This window comes from Cydia splendana, chromosome 16 (genome assembly GCF_910591565.1).
Source record: "Cydia splendana chromosome 16, ilCydSple1.2, whole genome shotgun sequence".
Classification (NCBI taxonomy): Eukaryota; Metazoa; Arthropoda; class Insecta; order Lepidoptera; family Tortricidae; genus Cydia; species Cydia splendana.
The window spans coordinates 12,724,465-12,740,165 of NC_085975.1; the positions used below are offsets into that span (position 1 = coordinate 12,724,465).

The following is a 15,701-nucleotide window of genomic DNA, read 5'->3' on the forward strand; positions in this document are numbered from 1 at the left end:
ACTAAGGCACCTAGTTCTAATGTGCTGCCTTGTTTAATGGATATTATTCCTGGCGATTGTTTAGTATATATCTTGAGTGCACTAGACTGCACTCATGTGAAAATACTTACTCCATCGCTGCCACATGAACCTACTTTTACTTATTTCCTTCTTTTTCTTCCAGAAAACGTCTCGTGGATCAAGGGAAAAATTAGAGAAGACGCTCCTAAAAAACTTCCTAAGCATGCAAGCATACACAAAACCGGCTCTTAATAAGCTTAATAAATACATATTTCGCCTATTACTATGTTTTACTATCACACAAATACCTACCTAATTTACCTATATTTCTATACAAGTAGAGACTAGTAAACATTCAAGACGGATAATCTTCACACAGAACACCATTCCCGGGCATGCTTCAATGTAGGTGTCATTTATTCTTATTTTTCATTTTAGCCTTATGCGTACAAAATTTGTGATATATAGCTTCTAAACGTAAAATCCGACTCATATGCAGTATAGTACAATGAAAGCATAGGTAATAAAAACATTTTAGGCACGTTCTTACTTAAGAGGAAAGGGAGATGGCCGCTTCCGCTTCTCCATACAAACGTAGTCCTCATTTTCCTCTCTGGATATTGACATTATGGAAAATATTTTTACATAATTTAATGTATATTAACCATAAAGCTATGCCCCTACGTTCGAATTTTTGATTATTGTAAAAATTAGGAGCGGAAGACAGATTTCATACAAATTTTTAAATGCTCCTAACTCTTATAATAATTAAAATAAAATAAAAAAAAGAACAAATGTAGGGGCATGGCTGTAGTTGATGTTGATATGATATACAACAAATTGTATCAAAATATTTAATGTTATTATCCAGAGAGAAAAATGTGGACTACGTTTGTATGAAAAGGCGCGTCTTAACGACACGTCTAGTGAGTCTGGCGGTCAAAAGGTCAAATAAGAATATTCCTAAATGCTCTATTATGCTAATAAGTCTACTTTAGTGACTATAACTGCGGTCAGACTCAATACGCCAATAACTAATGTTGAATATTAAAAACTATGTTAAATTCCATTTAGGTAGATACAAGAATGACAATTCTCGTCACTTGTGGTGTTGTCAAGTCTTTTTTTGTTTACTAAACTCTATAGATAAGTTAACAATTTCGGCTCTGTGCTAGAGAGAATATTATAAATGCGTAAATAAAACAACTATTGCCAAAAAATTAAACAAAGTTTATTTACACATTAAATGTAGGTGTACAAACAAATCATTCACTGCCGTACCCGGTGTGAAAGTGCCCATCATGCCAGCAGCTTTATCGCTGGATTACTATGAACAGCTTTTGTACCAGGAACGTCTCGGAGCGAGGGCAGTGGCGTAGCTAGAGGATATGGCGCCCGGGGCAGGCACCAAATTTGCGCCTCCCCCCCCCCCCCCCCCCCCTCTCCGAAACGAAATGAACTAACGAAATGGGACCAACCCCTAAGTCGCGAAAAAAATTTGGCTGTTTCATACGTTTTGGCTGGTCGAAAGTCTATGGGAGGGTAAACTCTTTTTTTCGCGATTTCGAGGTTGGTCCCGTAGCAAAAGTTGCTCAGTATAATCCCAAAACCTCCCTGGCAACGGGAATGTAATTATTTTTTAGCCATCCTGTATAGTGTATAGGAATCCTCAGTAGTCCACATATCGATGAATGTCGTCGATAGACAACATGTCACAGATATGCAGCAGCAGCTATTGAAGCATCAGGTTCCGTCAACTACGGCTCATATGCGCCAGCCGGATAAAGGGCTAGCGATCCACTTGCATAGGTAGTCTATTGGACAGTCCATAAGATGGTAACTTCGACAGGAGACCCCTAACGTAAAAGACGCGCTAACACTGGACACAACTCTGAAGCACTTGGCCCGCTCGCCTTATAAAACGAAAGCATAGCAACTCCCGCCGAATATCCCTCTGCTTGATAGAAGTTTCTGGCATAGAGTATTCACACTACGGGATGGTGGGCGGTAGGGCGCTACCGTCGTCTTTCAAGATCGAGTTCGATGCAAAAAGAGTTCCTAAAAGATCGTCTTTCTCCCTTTGCGCTGTGGGCCAGATTACCATCCGCATTTCACACTTCACAGTGGTGGTAAATACGACTGACAAAAGTTTCCCTGCTGCCTTTGGCAAGGCGGAGAGGTAGTCTTTAGCCCATTTTGGCGCCCCCCCTTGGACGTCGCCCGGGGCACATTTATTGCTATTTCATAACTGCTCATCTATAAGTTTCGTTTCCAATATAAATAGAATGCTTAACGGTGTAGAAAAGATCAACATTCCTCTCAGACCTCCAACAAAAAGGGGCCAAACTGAAAACCAGCGCTGGACGCCAGTCTAGCACATGCTGAGCTTGGTACCCACGGCCAACATGTCTTGCTAAATGTAATTACCTATGTATAGAGTAGACAATAAGTTAGTACTTAACCTAGAATAACTTAGTACATACTTAACATAGAATTTATATGTAGGTATATGGTTTGTATTCCTAATATTTTTTCTGCCATCAACTTATCATGTTTTGGCAATGGAGCATTCCATGAAATTGACTACCGTTTGTCCCGTAGAAATGCAGATTTTCTGGAGATTTGCAGGTATAAGAGTTTCCTTTTCTATGACAAATGGTCAAACATGCACGGAAAATTATTCGCTTGCTTTAAATGGCGAAAAAAAAAAGTCGCAACACAGGAAATAAAATGCGTTTGTACGGGACAGCTCGTGGAATGCTCCAATAAAGTGGCATTCAGAGTGTAGCCTTGAGGTTGCCAAGCTAAGCAACCAAGTCAGGTGTCACGGTCTTCAGGTCCTCAACAGGCCCAGGGTATGAGTGTCCGGTTCTCAGGCGGCACCAGATTTTCCGAGGAAGGTCAAACCCTTTTGGTTTTTTAGTTGGGTCAGATATACAGCAACTCCGAGCTGCCGAAGCTGACCATTCCGCTATCCACCTATCCGAAATATTAAAGCTGCTCAGGCTCCCAGCTGTAGCACAGGGTCAGGGTGGGGTTATTCGTGATATTCTCAGCCTCCCTCTTCAACGCCTTGAGTCGTCGGATGTGAGGAGGGGCAATGTGACTCAATGCCGGCAGCCAGTGGCGGTTGTAGATCGGATAGTGCCTGAGATGCATCGCATGGTCTCGTTGAGCTTAACGTCCAATGTATGGGTATGTGCACTTTCAAGCCTCCAATATGTCATGACTGAAACAGAAACAAATTATATTAGATGAGGTCAGGCGCAGGCTAGTACTTACAGCGGTTCATTGCCAAATTATGTGAAATTAATGTCACTTTTAGAAAGCTCTCGTTTTTAAGCCAGGGGGATTTTTATGTTACAGTTGTCCGAATTATCGATTGAAAATAAATTGAATTTTGTTCTAGTTCAAACAAACAAACAAAATTTACTTTATTCATGTAGGCCTAGCAACAAGCTCTTATGAATCGTAATTAATCTTAATCTAATTATCAGAGCAATTTATTGATGTTAGTATTATGCCATAATAAAATTGGATTATTATACATATCAAATTTAACACTAAAAATTTCACAAAAGGATCGTCAAACATTAAAAAGATTGTATAAAAAAATACTAGTCTAGAATTTCTAGAATAAAATCTAAATGTCAAAAAAAAGCATAAGTAACAAAAGAAGTAGATAGTATTACATCGGAATATCCATTTCCTCATCAATAATCAAATATACCTAATAAATAAATAATCATTTCGAATAACAATTAATCCCACGTTGTAATATCATTCATGTAGTCTTGTGTGGTATAATAAGCTTTAGAAATAAGTTTACGCTTTACATAATTCTTAAATTTATTAATAGATAATTCAGTAATATGGTTTGGAAGTTTATTATAAAATCTTACACAATTACCCATGAATGATTTTTTAATTTTATGGAGCCGAGTGAAGGGCACTGCGAGCTTATGTTTATTTCTAGTATTAATATTATGAATTTCACAATTTTTCCTAAAATTTACAATATTTTTATGTACATACAGAATATTCTCATAAATGTAATTATTTATCCGTTATTAAAGTTGTATTATGTATCAAGTGTAGTTCTGTACCACGATATTCTATACGACACAAACATACCCACACACTTACATAGGCTGCTAAAATCATTCCCATAGTCAGGTATAGGTACAATAAACCATTTTACCAAACACAAAAAAAAATATTCCAGCTGCCAGCAGTAAAGAAACCAGCTTCTACTCCCAAGCCCTAACAATATAAATAAGTTTTTAGCAAAAATATCATTTTTGGTATAAGCTTTTATCGCTGACTGTACTTTTCTTTCAACAGGCAACTAATACTCACTAAGACTCAGACTCAGACTCAGAGTCCATTCTAACAACACCAAGCACAATTAGTTTGCGTTGTTTTATCACAGTGTTCCCATGGCCACCTCATATCTCCATCATCAGATAGGCTCCATGTCATCATAATATTGCAATTGTCATCCGATTTACATATTGTTATGTAAGTATGCAAAATTTCATCTCAATTGGAAATCGGGAAGTGGGTCAAACTTAGCTGTCAAATGTATATGGCCAGCTTTAGTGCTAACATAACTGTTCCTAGTATTCCTATATTACATATTATAAGTAAGAATATTGTACTAGTAGGTATTATATTATTTTATAATCTTAGTAGAATAGGTACTAATACAATTTATTTGTATTGAATAAGGCCGGCGCCCCACTGCTGCGCACGCTACATCCACGGCCCACGTTTTAATACAAACCGTGGGCAAGCCCACGAAATTTTGTATAGGAACGTGGGTCATGTACATAGCGTGCGCAGCAGTGGGGCTCCGGCCTAATACCGTCCGAGAAATGGGCCCCTGCTCTACAATATATATCGCACTCAATCTATCTGAATTTTATCTTCCCTCAAATAAAAGAAAGATAAAGGTCGGTTATCCAAATATTATGACAATTACTTAATTACAATTGCCAGTCACCTGTTCGGCAGCGCTGCCTTCTTGTAAGTCGGAGACGAAGATTCCTCGGCCGGCTTCCGTGTGCCGCCCCTCGATGATCATAATGCCCAGGCCCGACGGACCCTGGAAAAGAAGATCATCATCATTAACTTAAGAGTTACTAAGTAACTTGTCGGTGGAGTAACTTCCAGCTTTCCCTATCTTGCACATAGCGTGCGCAGCAGTGGGGCGCCGGCCTAACTCTTGCAGGGAATTTGTAAGTTACTTGTGGGTATGGCTACTTTATTTATTTTATAAACTTTATTGCACAAACATATATAATTACGTAAAAATAGCGAACTTAATGCCAAAAGGCATTATCTACCACCTACTAGTCAACCATAGAAACAAATATGTGACGTTCCACGGCAAAAGGTACCTTATGGCGGCTGGCGCTTACGTCGCATAGCGCCGCAATAATATTGGAGCGGCGTTAATAGTTAATAGAGTAAGCGCCAACCGCCATAAGGTACATTTACCCGTGGGACGTCACATATAAACACTAAAGGTTGGTGCAAAAACCAATCAAAAAGCAAATGCAATAGGTATATCTTAGATATACATACTAACATAAACATACATATATGTTATAAAAATAAATGTACTAATATGTATATGGGATGATAGACACTAGACGAGACATTTAGCAGATGACTACCGAGCATGACTACTCAAAAAACAAATTTTCTTGGGGCTTGTCTTACAGGTAGAGGGAGTGCATTCCATAGATAGGTTGCCTGAACGGCAAAACAATTAGACATAAAACGGTTATAAAGAGGAAGGACTTAAAGTTTAAGTGAGCGGGAGTTCACATCCGGAACAGGCATAAAAACTAAATACTTATTAATAATATTTTATCTTTATGTCTTAGAGTTATGGCATAAAGTGTGTCTTTTTCTTTGTCAATAAACTTTTATTCTTGCTACAAAACTAGCTTCTAGAATATACAGAGTAAAAAAAAATTTTTTTTTTAAAGTGAGGTCTACGGGTTTCAAGGATGTTAATATTTGTTAGAATGCGTATGCACTTTTTATGCAGTGTGAATAAATGTATGCATAGGTAGTGTTGTAGTGTAACTTTTACACATCATTTTTGCCAAATCAACTTCCTGAAATTATAGTAGTGATAGAACAGGTTTTTAACAAACTTTTGTCACTTAGTAGAACATAATAGATAGAATGAGAAGAAATAGATAATAAGTGTCAATAATATTAAAAGGCACCAGTAAATTTTCATGATTTTAGTTTAGGAAAGGTGTACTTACATCTTCAATCCTTTCTTCTGGATCTTAGAAGTTATGTGCAATGTGAAGCATTGCATTTTGTATCTCTGGCTTCCGAGAGGCTCATGGATCTCCCTGTAGGTGTAGGCGAACAGGGGATGCTGAGTTATATATATTTGGCTAGCATTTTCTTGTGCGCCGAAGCATCGTCTGAAATTAAACATATTCATGACAAAACCAGTTAATGATCAAACGAACTATAACTTTTTCTATAAATAAATTAGAGAAACTTACATTTTGGGTGGCATTTCCTATAGTTCACACAGCAAATCAGTATTTTTCTTCGACTTAGTTTGTATGTTCACTAAATTCACTGAATCATGCGCGTACGCGATGCTTGTCAATGTCAAGTGAATTGTCAGTTGAGAAAACACGATTATCCGTGCATGTTATAATGTAAGTCAATTTGTATAAAGCTGTCACTCATTTAAACATTTTTCAATTTGGAAGTGTAGTAATAAAACTAACTATTCGTTTTCAAACATCGTCCGACACACGTCCGACATTTTAATAAAGCCAGGCATTAAATGGATTTTTCATAAACTCTAGGCATAGACAATCGTGGTCACTTACGAATGATAGTGGATAACTTTATACAATATCGACGTGGTATTCTTATCGTAGCCCGTAACCATGTTCAGCAAAACGATAAAAATACGACTATCGTTAAAAGACGACAGTAGATTCCACGCGCAATATGATATAACCTTGCTAAGCCCGCAGGGTCACTTAACTTGCTTACTCCAAACTAAATTTTTTATTTATGATGAACAATTACGAAAAAAACCGGGCAAGTGCGAGTCGGACTCGCGCACGAAGGGTTCCGTACCATAATGCAAAAAAAAAAACGAAAAAAAAAGCAAAAAAAAACGGTCACCCATCCAAGTACTGACCACTTTGCTTAACTTTGGTCAAAAATCACGTTTGTTGTATGGGAGCCCCATTTAAATCTTTATTTTATTCTGTTTTTAGTATTTGTTGTTATAGCGGCAACAGAAATACATCATCTGTGAAAATTTCAACTGTCTAGCTATCACGGTTCGTGAGATACAGCCTGGTGACAGACGGACGGACGGACGGACGGACGGACGGACGGACGGACAGCGAAGTCTTAGTAATAGGGTTCCGTACCCAAAGGGTAAAACGGGACCCTATTACTTAAACCGTCTATTTTTTAACTCTAATTTAACTTTAACAACCTGAAGCTCCTAAAGTATTGATCGTAGAGTAAAATTAAACATAACCAAATTTGTAGGAAATTGTATGATAAAACTTTTGTCCGAAGTAATAGGCTACCTCGCACAACGTATCAGCATTGCGATACAGCGAGGAAATGCCGCCAGCATCCTTGGAACAATGCCTCAAGGGCCTATTTTAGATTTAAGCTAGTTATTAATTTAGTTTAGTAGTACCGAAGTAATTATAATGCTATTTGTACATATATTCGAGATATGAGCAAAAATAAGAAAAAAGGTACCTTTAACCCTCCCTGCACCCTCAGCACACCCCCTACCCTCGAGGACTTTTAGTATGTTTATTTAGACACCACAAGGTATATACCAATTTTCAAAACTACTCGAATTATTTCCGCAGATTTTTCTAATTTGCTTGGGTTATTTCTTAATTTTTTAACTTTCTCATTGACCCCCCAAAAGTAGCCCCCATGCTTAAAATTCATTTGTTTACATGACTTACATGTCCGTCTTTGGGTCACTAATTCCACCAATTTGTACCAAATTTCAACTTAATTGGTCCAGTAGTTTCCGTGAAAATAGGCTGTGACAGACGGACAGACAGACAGACAGACGCACGAGTGATCCTATAAATAAGGGTTCCGTTTTTTCTTTTTGAGGAAAAATCATAAAAGGTTAGTAGATTTTTTGTGAAATATATTATTTTCTGAATTTCTTCTAACAAAATCGATTTACCTACCCATACAATACAATAATATAAAAATGTGACTTGAGCAGCAAAAACGTGACTTTTAGGGAAACGAAACGTAACTTATGACTCCAGAGCCCTGGCAACACTGCTTAAATTGAGTTTCAGTTGTTGGTCCAATTTCTTGAAAGCCGGCAGTATTTTAATATTTTTAATACTTTATTTAATTTCTGACTAATACGAATTGAAGCACTGATGAAATAATGAGTGTTCAATACCAAAATAACTGTAATATATTAGTAGATCACAGTGGATACATTAATAATGTTTATAGCAAGGTTTCTTCCAGTGACGAAAGGAAAGCTTTCAAAATTGACCAGTGTTTGTTCAATATAATTATTGACAAAGAACTTAAAGAAGTACCTAATAAAAAAAGAAAACTACAAAATCAAGAATTAAATGAAGAAGTACGTACTTAAAAACCGTAGCATTATTAATGTTTAATAAAAGAATTAATACAATTTTTACATCTGATATATTTGAAATATTTCAGTGTTCAAGAGTGAAAAATATGTACGAGCAATTTTTAAAGGAGCTACCACCAAAACTGAAGCGAAGTCAAGCAAAAAGCAGTTCAAGTGAGGTGCGGGATCTAGCACTAAAGCTATTTGAAGCGACTGTGTTCGAACATAGTGGCATAAATGGTGGAAATAATTCTGATTCCGCAATTTTATGTTCAGTAAAGGATGAACAATTCCTTATACCTGCTAATTGTAGGTAAATATTATAAATATTAGAGTGCAAAATGTAAATTATCGACACCCTTTTTAACTAAGGGCAACTTTGGGAACAAATAAAAATTTATTTTTACGAATAGGTATTTTGATCTGTGTTTTGAAGTACTACTTTCAAAGCGAATTTGAAATAGAGGAATATTTTCAAAGTAAATTATGTTGTCAGTATATTTACTGTACTGATGACATAATTTACTATGACTATTTCCTCTAGTCTTATATACAAACAAGATATATACAGTGGTATTACTAAAATAAAATATAAAATAATTTAATAACTAGCTTAAATCTAAAATAGGCCCTTGAGGCATTGTACCAAGGATGCTGGCGGCATTCCCAATTCCTCGCTGTATCGCAATGCTGATACGTTGTGTGAGGTAGCCGCCTAGTCTTAATTCTCTTTGCTACTATATATAAATTATAAACTGAAATAAGTTCCGCCATGAGGGGCTGGCCTTGGGGCTCATGGCGTCAGCCCGGTTAGCTAAAGCCGCTGGTTTAAATCCGGCCTTCGCCACTGAAGAGCTTTGCCACTTTTTCTGTAATATCTACTTCAGTTTATAGTTTAACTAAGGTCTAATTTTCAGATTCTATTGTGGATGTGTGAAGGAGCAATGTGTAAAACTAAATGGCAGTAAGTTTGACATAGTGGTAGCAGATCCCCCTTGGTGGAACAAATACATAAGGAGACTGAAGCATGCCAATGATAAGCTCAGGTTTGATGTAACTATTCTTAGGGCCAGTTGCACCAACCACATTTGACAGACTGATCAACCTTAACCCCGCGCGCCCCGGCGCTTTACTATGAGACTTTCCATACATAAAAATTTAGCGAACTCTTTAACGATACGAACAGTTTAGTGCAACCAACCATCTTTTGAAAAAATGAAAAATGAAAAATGAAAAAAGTTTATTGTATAAAAAATAGACATACGGTAAATCACGTCCCTGTGTCCTGATCTAGGAAACCCTTTATATAACATACAACTGTATCTATCATCGGAATGTTAACTTTAAATCAGTGGTGGGCAAATTATGGCGTGCCAGCTCTGGCCCGCGAAAGGACTTTATCTGGCCCACTGTCGGTCCTTGGAAATAATTAGTATATGGCCTGCAAAATAATGAAAATGAATTTTAGCTGCAATTCTGGCCCACCTCTGAAATCTCTTAAACTTTCTGGTCCCCCATAAAAAAGTTTGCCCACCACTGCTTAAAATCTTCTGGTTTTTTTTAATTTGTTCCGTTAATCAAGCTTATTTCCGTTCCGTTAATTTGTATTGTTGGAATTTGTATTAATTTTTAGTATATTGGTAGCCCTCTTTACTAACTTTATAGTGACATACCCTTGATATTTTTTAAATAGTAAATTTAAATTTTTAAGTTTAATTTTGTCAAACTGAAATTAAATCACATATTTGAAAGTAGCAAAGCCATATTTCTTCATTAAAAGATTACAAATAGCAACAAACCAAAACTTCTAATACTTAACTTTTAAAATTATCATCATTCGTCATCATCATATCAGTGCTGGACATAGGCCTCCCCGAAAGAGTGCCACAATGACCGGTCTTGCGCCACCCGCATTCAGCGGACTACTGTGACATTTACCAGGTCATCAGTCCACCTGCTTAGCTTAACCTGCTGCTCCAATTTTCAGTTACTCCATGATGTACAATGAAGACATTGCGTCCATACCCGTGAGGAACCTGCTATCTCCAAACTGCCTTGTTGCCATGTGGTGCACAAACGCTCCAAGCAATATTGCTGCTGTTAAAGAGTTGATATTTCCTCGCTGGGGTGTGGAGTATTTGACTACTTGGTACTGGTTGAAGGTAAGTAAATATGTATCACTATCTATCTATCTACACTCGCGTGCAAAAGTATTGCATCACTTTGCATTTTTTCGTCCGCACCCAATATCTTTGTTTTTCTATACCCGATTCTGAAAATTTTGGTATCAACTGAAAGCTTATAATCTAACGCATTAGAAAAATGGTAAATTCATTGAAATTTCGAATCTAAAGACTTTAAAAAAATCAGAAAACTGAAAGTAGTCGCATAATGCTCCAAAAATAAATCAGGAAAGTTGAGAATAAAAGTATTTTTTTTAATACAATATAAATTATTATTATTAAATTAATACTTGGTTTTGCCACCCATAGCCCTCCTTACACAAATCAAGCGGTTTTTCATAGACCTAATTATTTTTTTAATGTGATGAATGATGATGAGGAATAGCGTCCCACTCCTCCAGCAAGGCGGCCTTCAGCTCCTCATTATTGACCAGGGCAAGATTCCGCTTCCAAACCCTCCTTTTCAGGTAGTACCACATGTATTCAATGGGGTTAAGGCCCGGGCTCATCGCTGGCCAGTCCATGGTGTCGATGCCCACTTCGAGAAGGTATAGGCTTGCGGTGGCCCTAGCGGTGTGACACGGGGCATTATCCTGCATTAGGATGAACCCCTCATCAAAAATACCGGCATAAGGTGCATCATTCTGGCCTTCTGTAGACTCTTCCTCTTCGGTCACATCCATTCAAGCACATTCTGCACTCGTTCAAGAAGAGAACTGGGGTTCATTGCTCAATGGTCCAGTCGTTACGATTTTCAGCAAACTCTGTTTAGGCTGTACGGTGTCGCGCCAGCAATCTGGGCCCCGCTGCACGCCTCCTGGGTGTCAAGTTCGCTTTCTTAAGTCTTCTTCTTATTGTCCACTCACTGGCAGCCACTCCTCGTACCTCACGCAGACGCTGCTGGATGGCAATGCTTGTCTGGTGTCGATCTCGGAGAGATATTGTGACAAAGAAGCGGTCGTCCCTCTCTGATGTACACTTTCTGCGGCCGCTTCTTGGTCTTGAAGTAAAGGATCCAATCCCCTGGAACATCTGGTAAACTCTGCAAACTGTAGATTGGCTTAAATTCAGCTCGGCAGCTACTGAACGTTGCCTACGCCCTGTTTGCAGGGGCTGGACGATTTGGCGGACTTCAGCTTCAGTGGTTTTCATTTTTCCAGGTCTTCTTCACGGAAAAATATGCGGAGATATGTAACGATCAACTTCTGATAAGTGACTGATGACAACCCCTTCTCTACCCCCCGTTTTATAGGGGTCAAGGGTAGCGCAACTCGTGCGCGTGATAACGTGAAACTGCTCATTAATCAGGAAAAGCCGATAATTTGAAAAATACGGGGCCGTTTTCCATGTTTTTTTACTTTTCATAAAGCTAAAACTTCAAGAAATATGATCACATTAAAATAATTTAGCGAAATTAACCAGTTTACAAATATATTGGGTGCGGTTGAAAAAATGCAGTGATGCAATACTTTTGCACGCGAGTGTATTAAGCCCTTTTATTCTGAGTTAGAGTATGTCTCTAAGCTCAGTGTGCCGCTTGGCAAAGGCCTCCTCCAGCTCTTTCCATTGGGATCTGTCGTGGGCCACTCTTCTCCAGTTCGGGCCCGCTGTGAGTTTGAGTTCATCCTCCCATCTTATTCGAGGTCTCCTCTGGCTCCGTGTGCAACCTCTTCGGTACCAATCCGTTACGATCTTGCTTCATTTTTCCTGCCTGTCTCTCAACATGTGGCCAGTCCATCTCCACTTCTGCTGATCTATTTTAGTGAGACTGCTGATCTATTAAATATATCACTACACCTTATAAAACAAAGTCCCCTGCCGCGTCTGTGTGTTTGTATGTTCGAGATAAACTCAAAAACTACTCAAACGATTTTCATGCGGTTTTCACCTATCATAGAGTGATTCTTGAGGAAGGTTTAGGTGCATTTGTTAACCCGAGCGAAGTCGGGGGTCGCTAGTAAAAAATACTTTGATAAAATGTAGGGTGAGCAATTCTCAAAAAGTTTGTACATTTCGATCACATCTTAGATTTCTATAAAAATTGGTATACTGGTAAAGTACATGAAGTTGAACAACTTCCACCATATTTCCCAAAATTCTAAGAAACATTCCTTTTTTGTTACACATTTGGTAAAAGGCTAGTGCTTTTTAACTACAGTGTGAGCGCCATCTAGTTTTTGAGAGGGTAAAAGGGCATTGTATACATGCCTTAAATGCCTTTACATTGTGTTAAGCTTTCATTGTAGTAGTAGTAGTAAAACACTTTATTGTACAAAAATCAAAACAAAACAGGAAAAATAACATTCGTCATTAGTACAAAGGCGAACTTATCCCTTCAAGGGATCTCTTCCAGTTAACCTTTGAGCAATTGAGGGAGAATTGGAGACGGTAGGTAGGTAGGTGTAGTATTGGGCATAGTGGCATTGACTACCGGCATCATGGGCGGGACAGCAACATAGCCTCCTAAGGCCCAGCCATGCAAATGAAAAATCCAAAACTTGCCACTGAAATTGGCAACTTATATAGTAGGAAATAGAGTTGATTTTGCGTTGTTGGAAAATTGAACGAAACAACGGAAAAGCGGCTCTGTTCTAATTTAATAGGATTTAAATTTCATCGAACTGAAGAGGTGCTATAGATAGGACCTTGGTCCTTAGGAGGATAGGGCATGGCAGGTAGGTAAATGTACGTTATTCTTCATATTTCGCGTCCTTACTTTAAATATATTTTTTATCTTCCTCAGGTCACAACAAATATGGAGCCGCTATGCGACTTCAGTACTGGATGCAAGAAGCAACCTTACGAGAGGATTATATTGGGTAAAGTTGGGGATGTGACAGTGCCTGAGGACCAGTTAATCGTCAGCGTTCCGAGCGCTCTGCACTCACACAAACCTCCATTACTAGGTAAAGAATTTTTTTATGAGTCCTGCCCAGTGCCCACTCTACAATTTTCAAATGCATGTCATACCTACTAAAGCGCTGGTGGCCTAGCGGTAAGAGCGCGCGAGTTTCAATCCGCAGGTCGCGGGTTGAAACCCCGGCTCGTACCAATGAGTTTTTCGGCGAAATATCATTTGATATTTGCCAGTCGCTTTTCGGTGAAGGAAAACATCGTGAGGAAACCGGACTAATCCCAATAAGACCTAGTTTCCCCTCTGGGTTGGAAGGTCAGATGGCAGTCGCTTTCGTAAAAACTAATGCTTATACGTCAAATCGTGGGATTAGTTGTCAAACGGACCCCAGGCTCCTATTAGCCGTGGCAAAATGCCGGGATAACGCGAGGAACAAGGATGTCATACCTACGCATGAGGTGCTATTATTCATTTTTAGGGTTCCGTACCCAAAGGGTAAAACGGGACCCTATTACTAAGACTCCGCTGTCCGTCCGTCCGTCCGTCTGTCTGTCAGTTGAAATTTTCACAGATGATGTATTTCTGTTGCCGCTATAACAACAAATACTAAAAACAGAACAAAATAAAGATTTGAGTGGGGCTCCCATACAACAAACGTGATTTTTGACCGAAGTTAAGCAACGTCGGGCGGGGTCAGTACTTGGATGGGTGACCGTTTTTTTTTTGCCGTTTTTTGCGTTATGGTACGGAACCCTTCATGCGCGAGTCCGACTCGCACTTGCCCGGTTTTTTTTTAGAAATCCAGTAATTTTTTGCAATCCAAGGGGCTTTCGGCTAACCCATGCGCGGCGACAAATTGAATAAAAATAAAAATGTTCTCGTGTTACTTTACTTTTGAAATTTAAATAGGTACGATATCAGGGACAAATTAATAATCTCTAGTGATCATTTCTGTAGTTCTCCAGGCCATAAACTGTTCTAATCGAATTTAAACTGTTGTGAGACATACTAACATTGAATAATTTTACGGTTTAGACTCACTTGTTCTTAGTCACTCCCGCGACATGCGACTGACTGACTGTTAGTGCTTGAGAAAGCGGACCTAGGCTCTCCGGAACATGTCGCGCGAGTGACAAAACAGTTTATACTCACTTGTGTTTACAAGTGAGTATAAACTGTTCTGTTGTGGGATGGAATTTAACCTAAGTATTTACAATTGATGTTTCCAAAATTTACTTTCAGGTCAATTAGCTCATCTCATCATTTACAAAGCACATCCATAACCATAAAAACAAACCTTATCTCAAGGCACTGATGTTCAATTTAATTTCAGAACTTCTCTCGCCATACGTGAAAACAAGCAATCCTCAAACACTGGAGCTTTTCGCGAGGTACCTCCTACCAAACACGACCAGCGTTGGCTTCGAGCCGCTAAAATGGCAGCATGTATCACTGTATGAGAAAGTTAGTTGATGAATAAAAGTGAAAGGTAACATTTTGTTTTACTTTCGTCTCACTTCAAGCGGTGATCCAGGTTGCGTCGTCAGCAGTTGCTACAGAGCCCAGGGAAAATTAACAGAACTGTGGCGTCTCTTCTAGCTGTCACTGCCAACGTCGTGCCATTAATAATCTAACAGATGGCGTTAGGGAGCTAGAACGCAATTAGTAAGAGGCCTACATCGCGCTTACGGAGTTTTAAAATGTCAGTTGCTATATATATAACTTCCTACCAACTCTCAGTGGACTTCGGTCCCCAGGCATAACACCCGCCTGGAGAGAGTACTCTCTATTGCTTCTCTACCTTCTACAGAAGTTTGTCCTCTAATTAGGTCTAAATTTGCTGTTGAGCAGTTGAGTAAAAACGTAAGCGTAGCAGCCGTGCGCCGCTTTGTACTAACACGTACGTTTTAGTACTAGAGTTTGAGTTGCCAGAGCTGGCAGGTATAGATGTATGAAAATGTTGATATATTATCTCTTTATTTTTCAATACCTTTTCACCGCCAAAAACGTCAAC

General features: G+C 38.8%; 1 protein-coding gene and 1 long non-coding RNA gene across 2 annotated transcripts; one reads left to right on the forward strand and one right to left on the reverse strand.

The window, feature by feature from the left end:
• Positions 1–1,462: 1,462 nt before the first annotated feature.
• On the reverse strand, positions 1,463–6,980 carry LOC134798337 (uncharacterized). The gene is made up of 3 exons (XR_010145176.1): positions 6,288–6,980; positions 5,006–5,107; positions 1,463–3,229 (listed from the first exon to the last, which is right to left on the reverse strand). It is a non-coding gene; the product is annotated as an uncharacterized LOC134798337 (long non-coding RNA).
• Positions 6,981–8,399: 1,419 nt separating this feature from the next.
• On the forward strand, positions 8,400–15,180 carry LOC134797896 (N(6)-adenine-specific methyltransferase METTL4). Its single transcript, XM_063770245.1, has 6 exons — positions 8,400–8,653; positions 8,740–8,963; positions 9,568–9,696; positions 10,638–10,812; positions 13,577–13,739; positions 15,021–15,180. Exons 1-6 carry the CDS (start codon positions 8,450–8,452, stop codon positions 15,158–15,160), a joined length of 1,035 nt encoding a protein of 344 aa, XP_063626315.1. The 5' UTR covers positions 8,400–8,449; the 3' UTR covers positions 15,161–15,180.
• Positions 15,181–15,701: the final 521 nt, after the last annotated feature.

Excerpts from the sequence above, each read along its gene's own strand:
- LOC134797896 (XM_063770245.1), top strand. The coding sequence starts at position 8,450 with ATGAGTGTTCAATACCAAAATAACTGTAATATATTAGTAGATCACAGT. Across the intron at positions 8,964-9,567 it reads CTTATACCTGCTAATTGTAG|ATTCTATTGTGGATGTGTGA; the intron begins GTAAATATTATA and ends TCTAATTTTCAG. Across the intron at positions 9,697-10,637 it reads CATGCCAATGATAAGCTCAG|TTACTCCATGATGTACAATG; the intron begins GTTTGATGTAAC and ends TCCAATTTTCAG.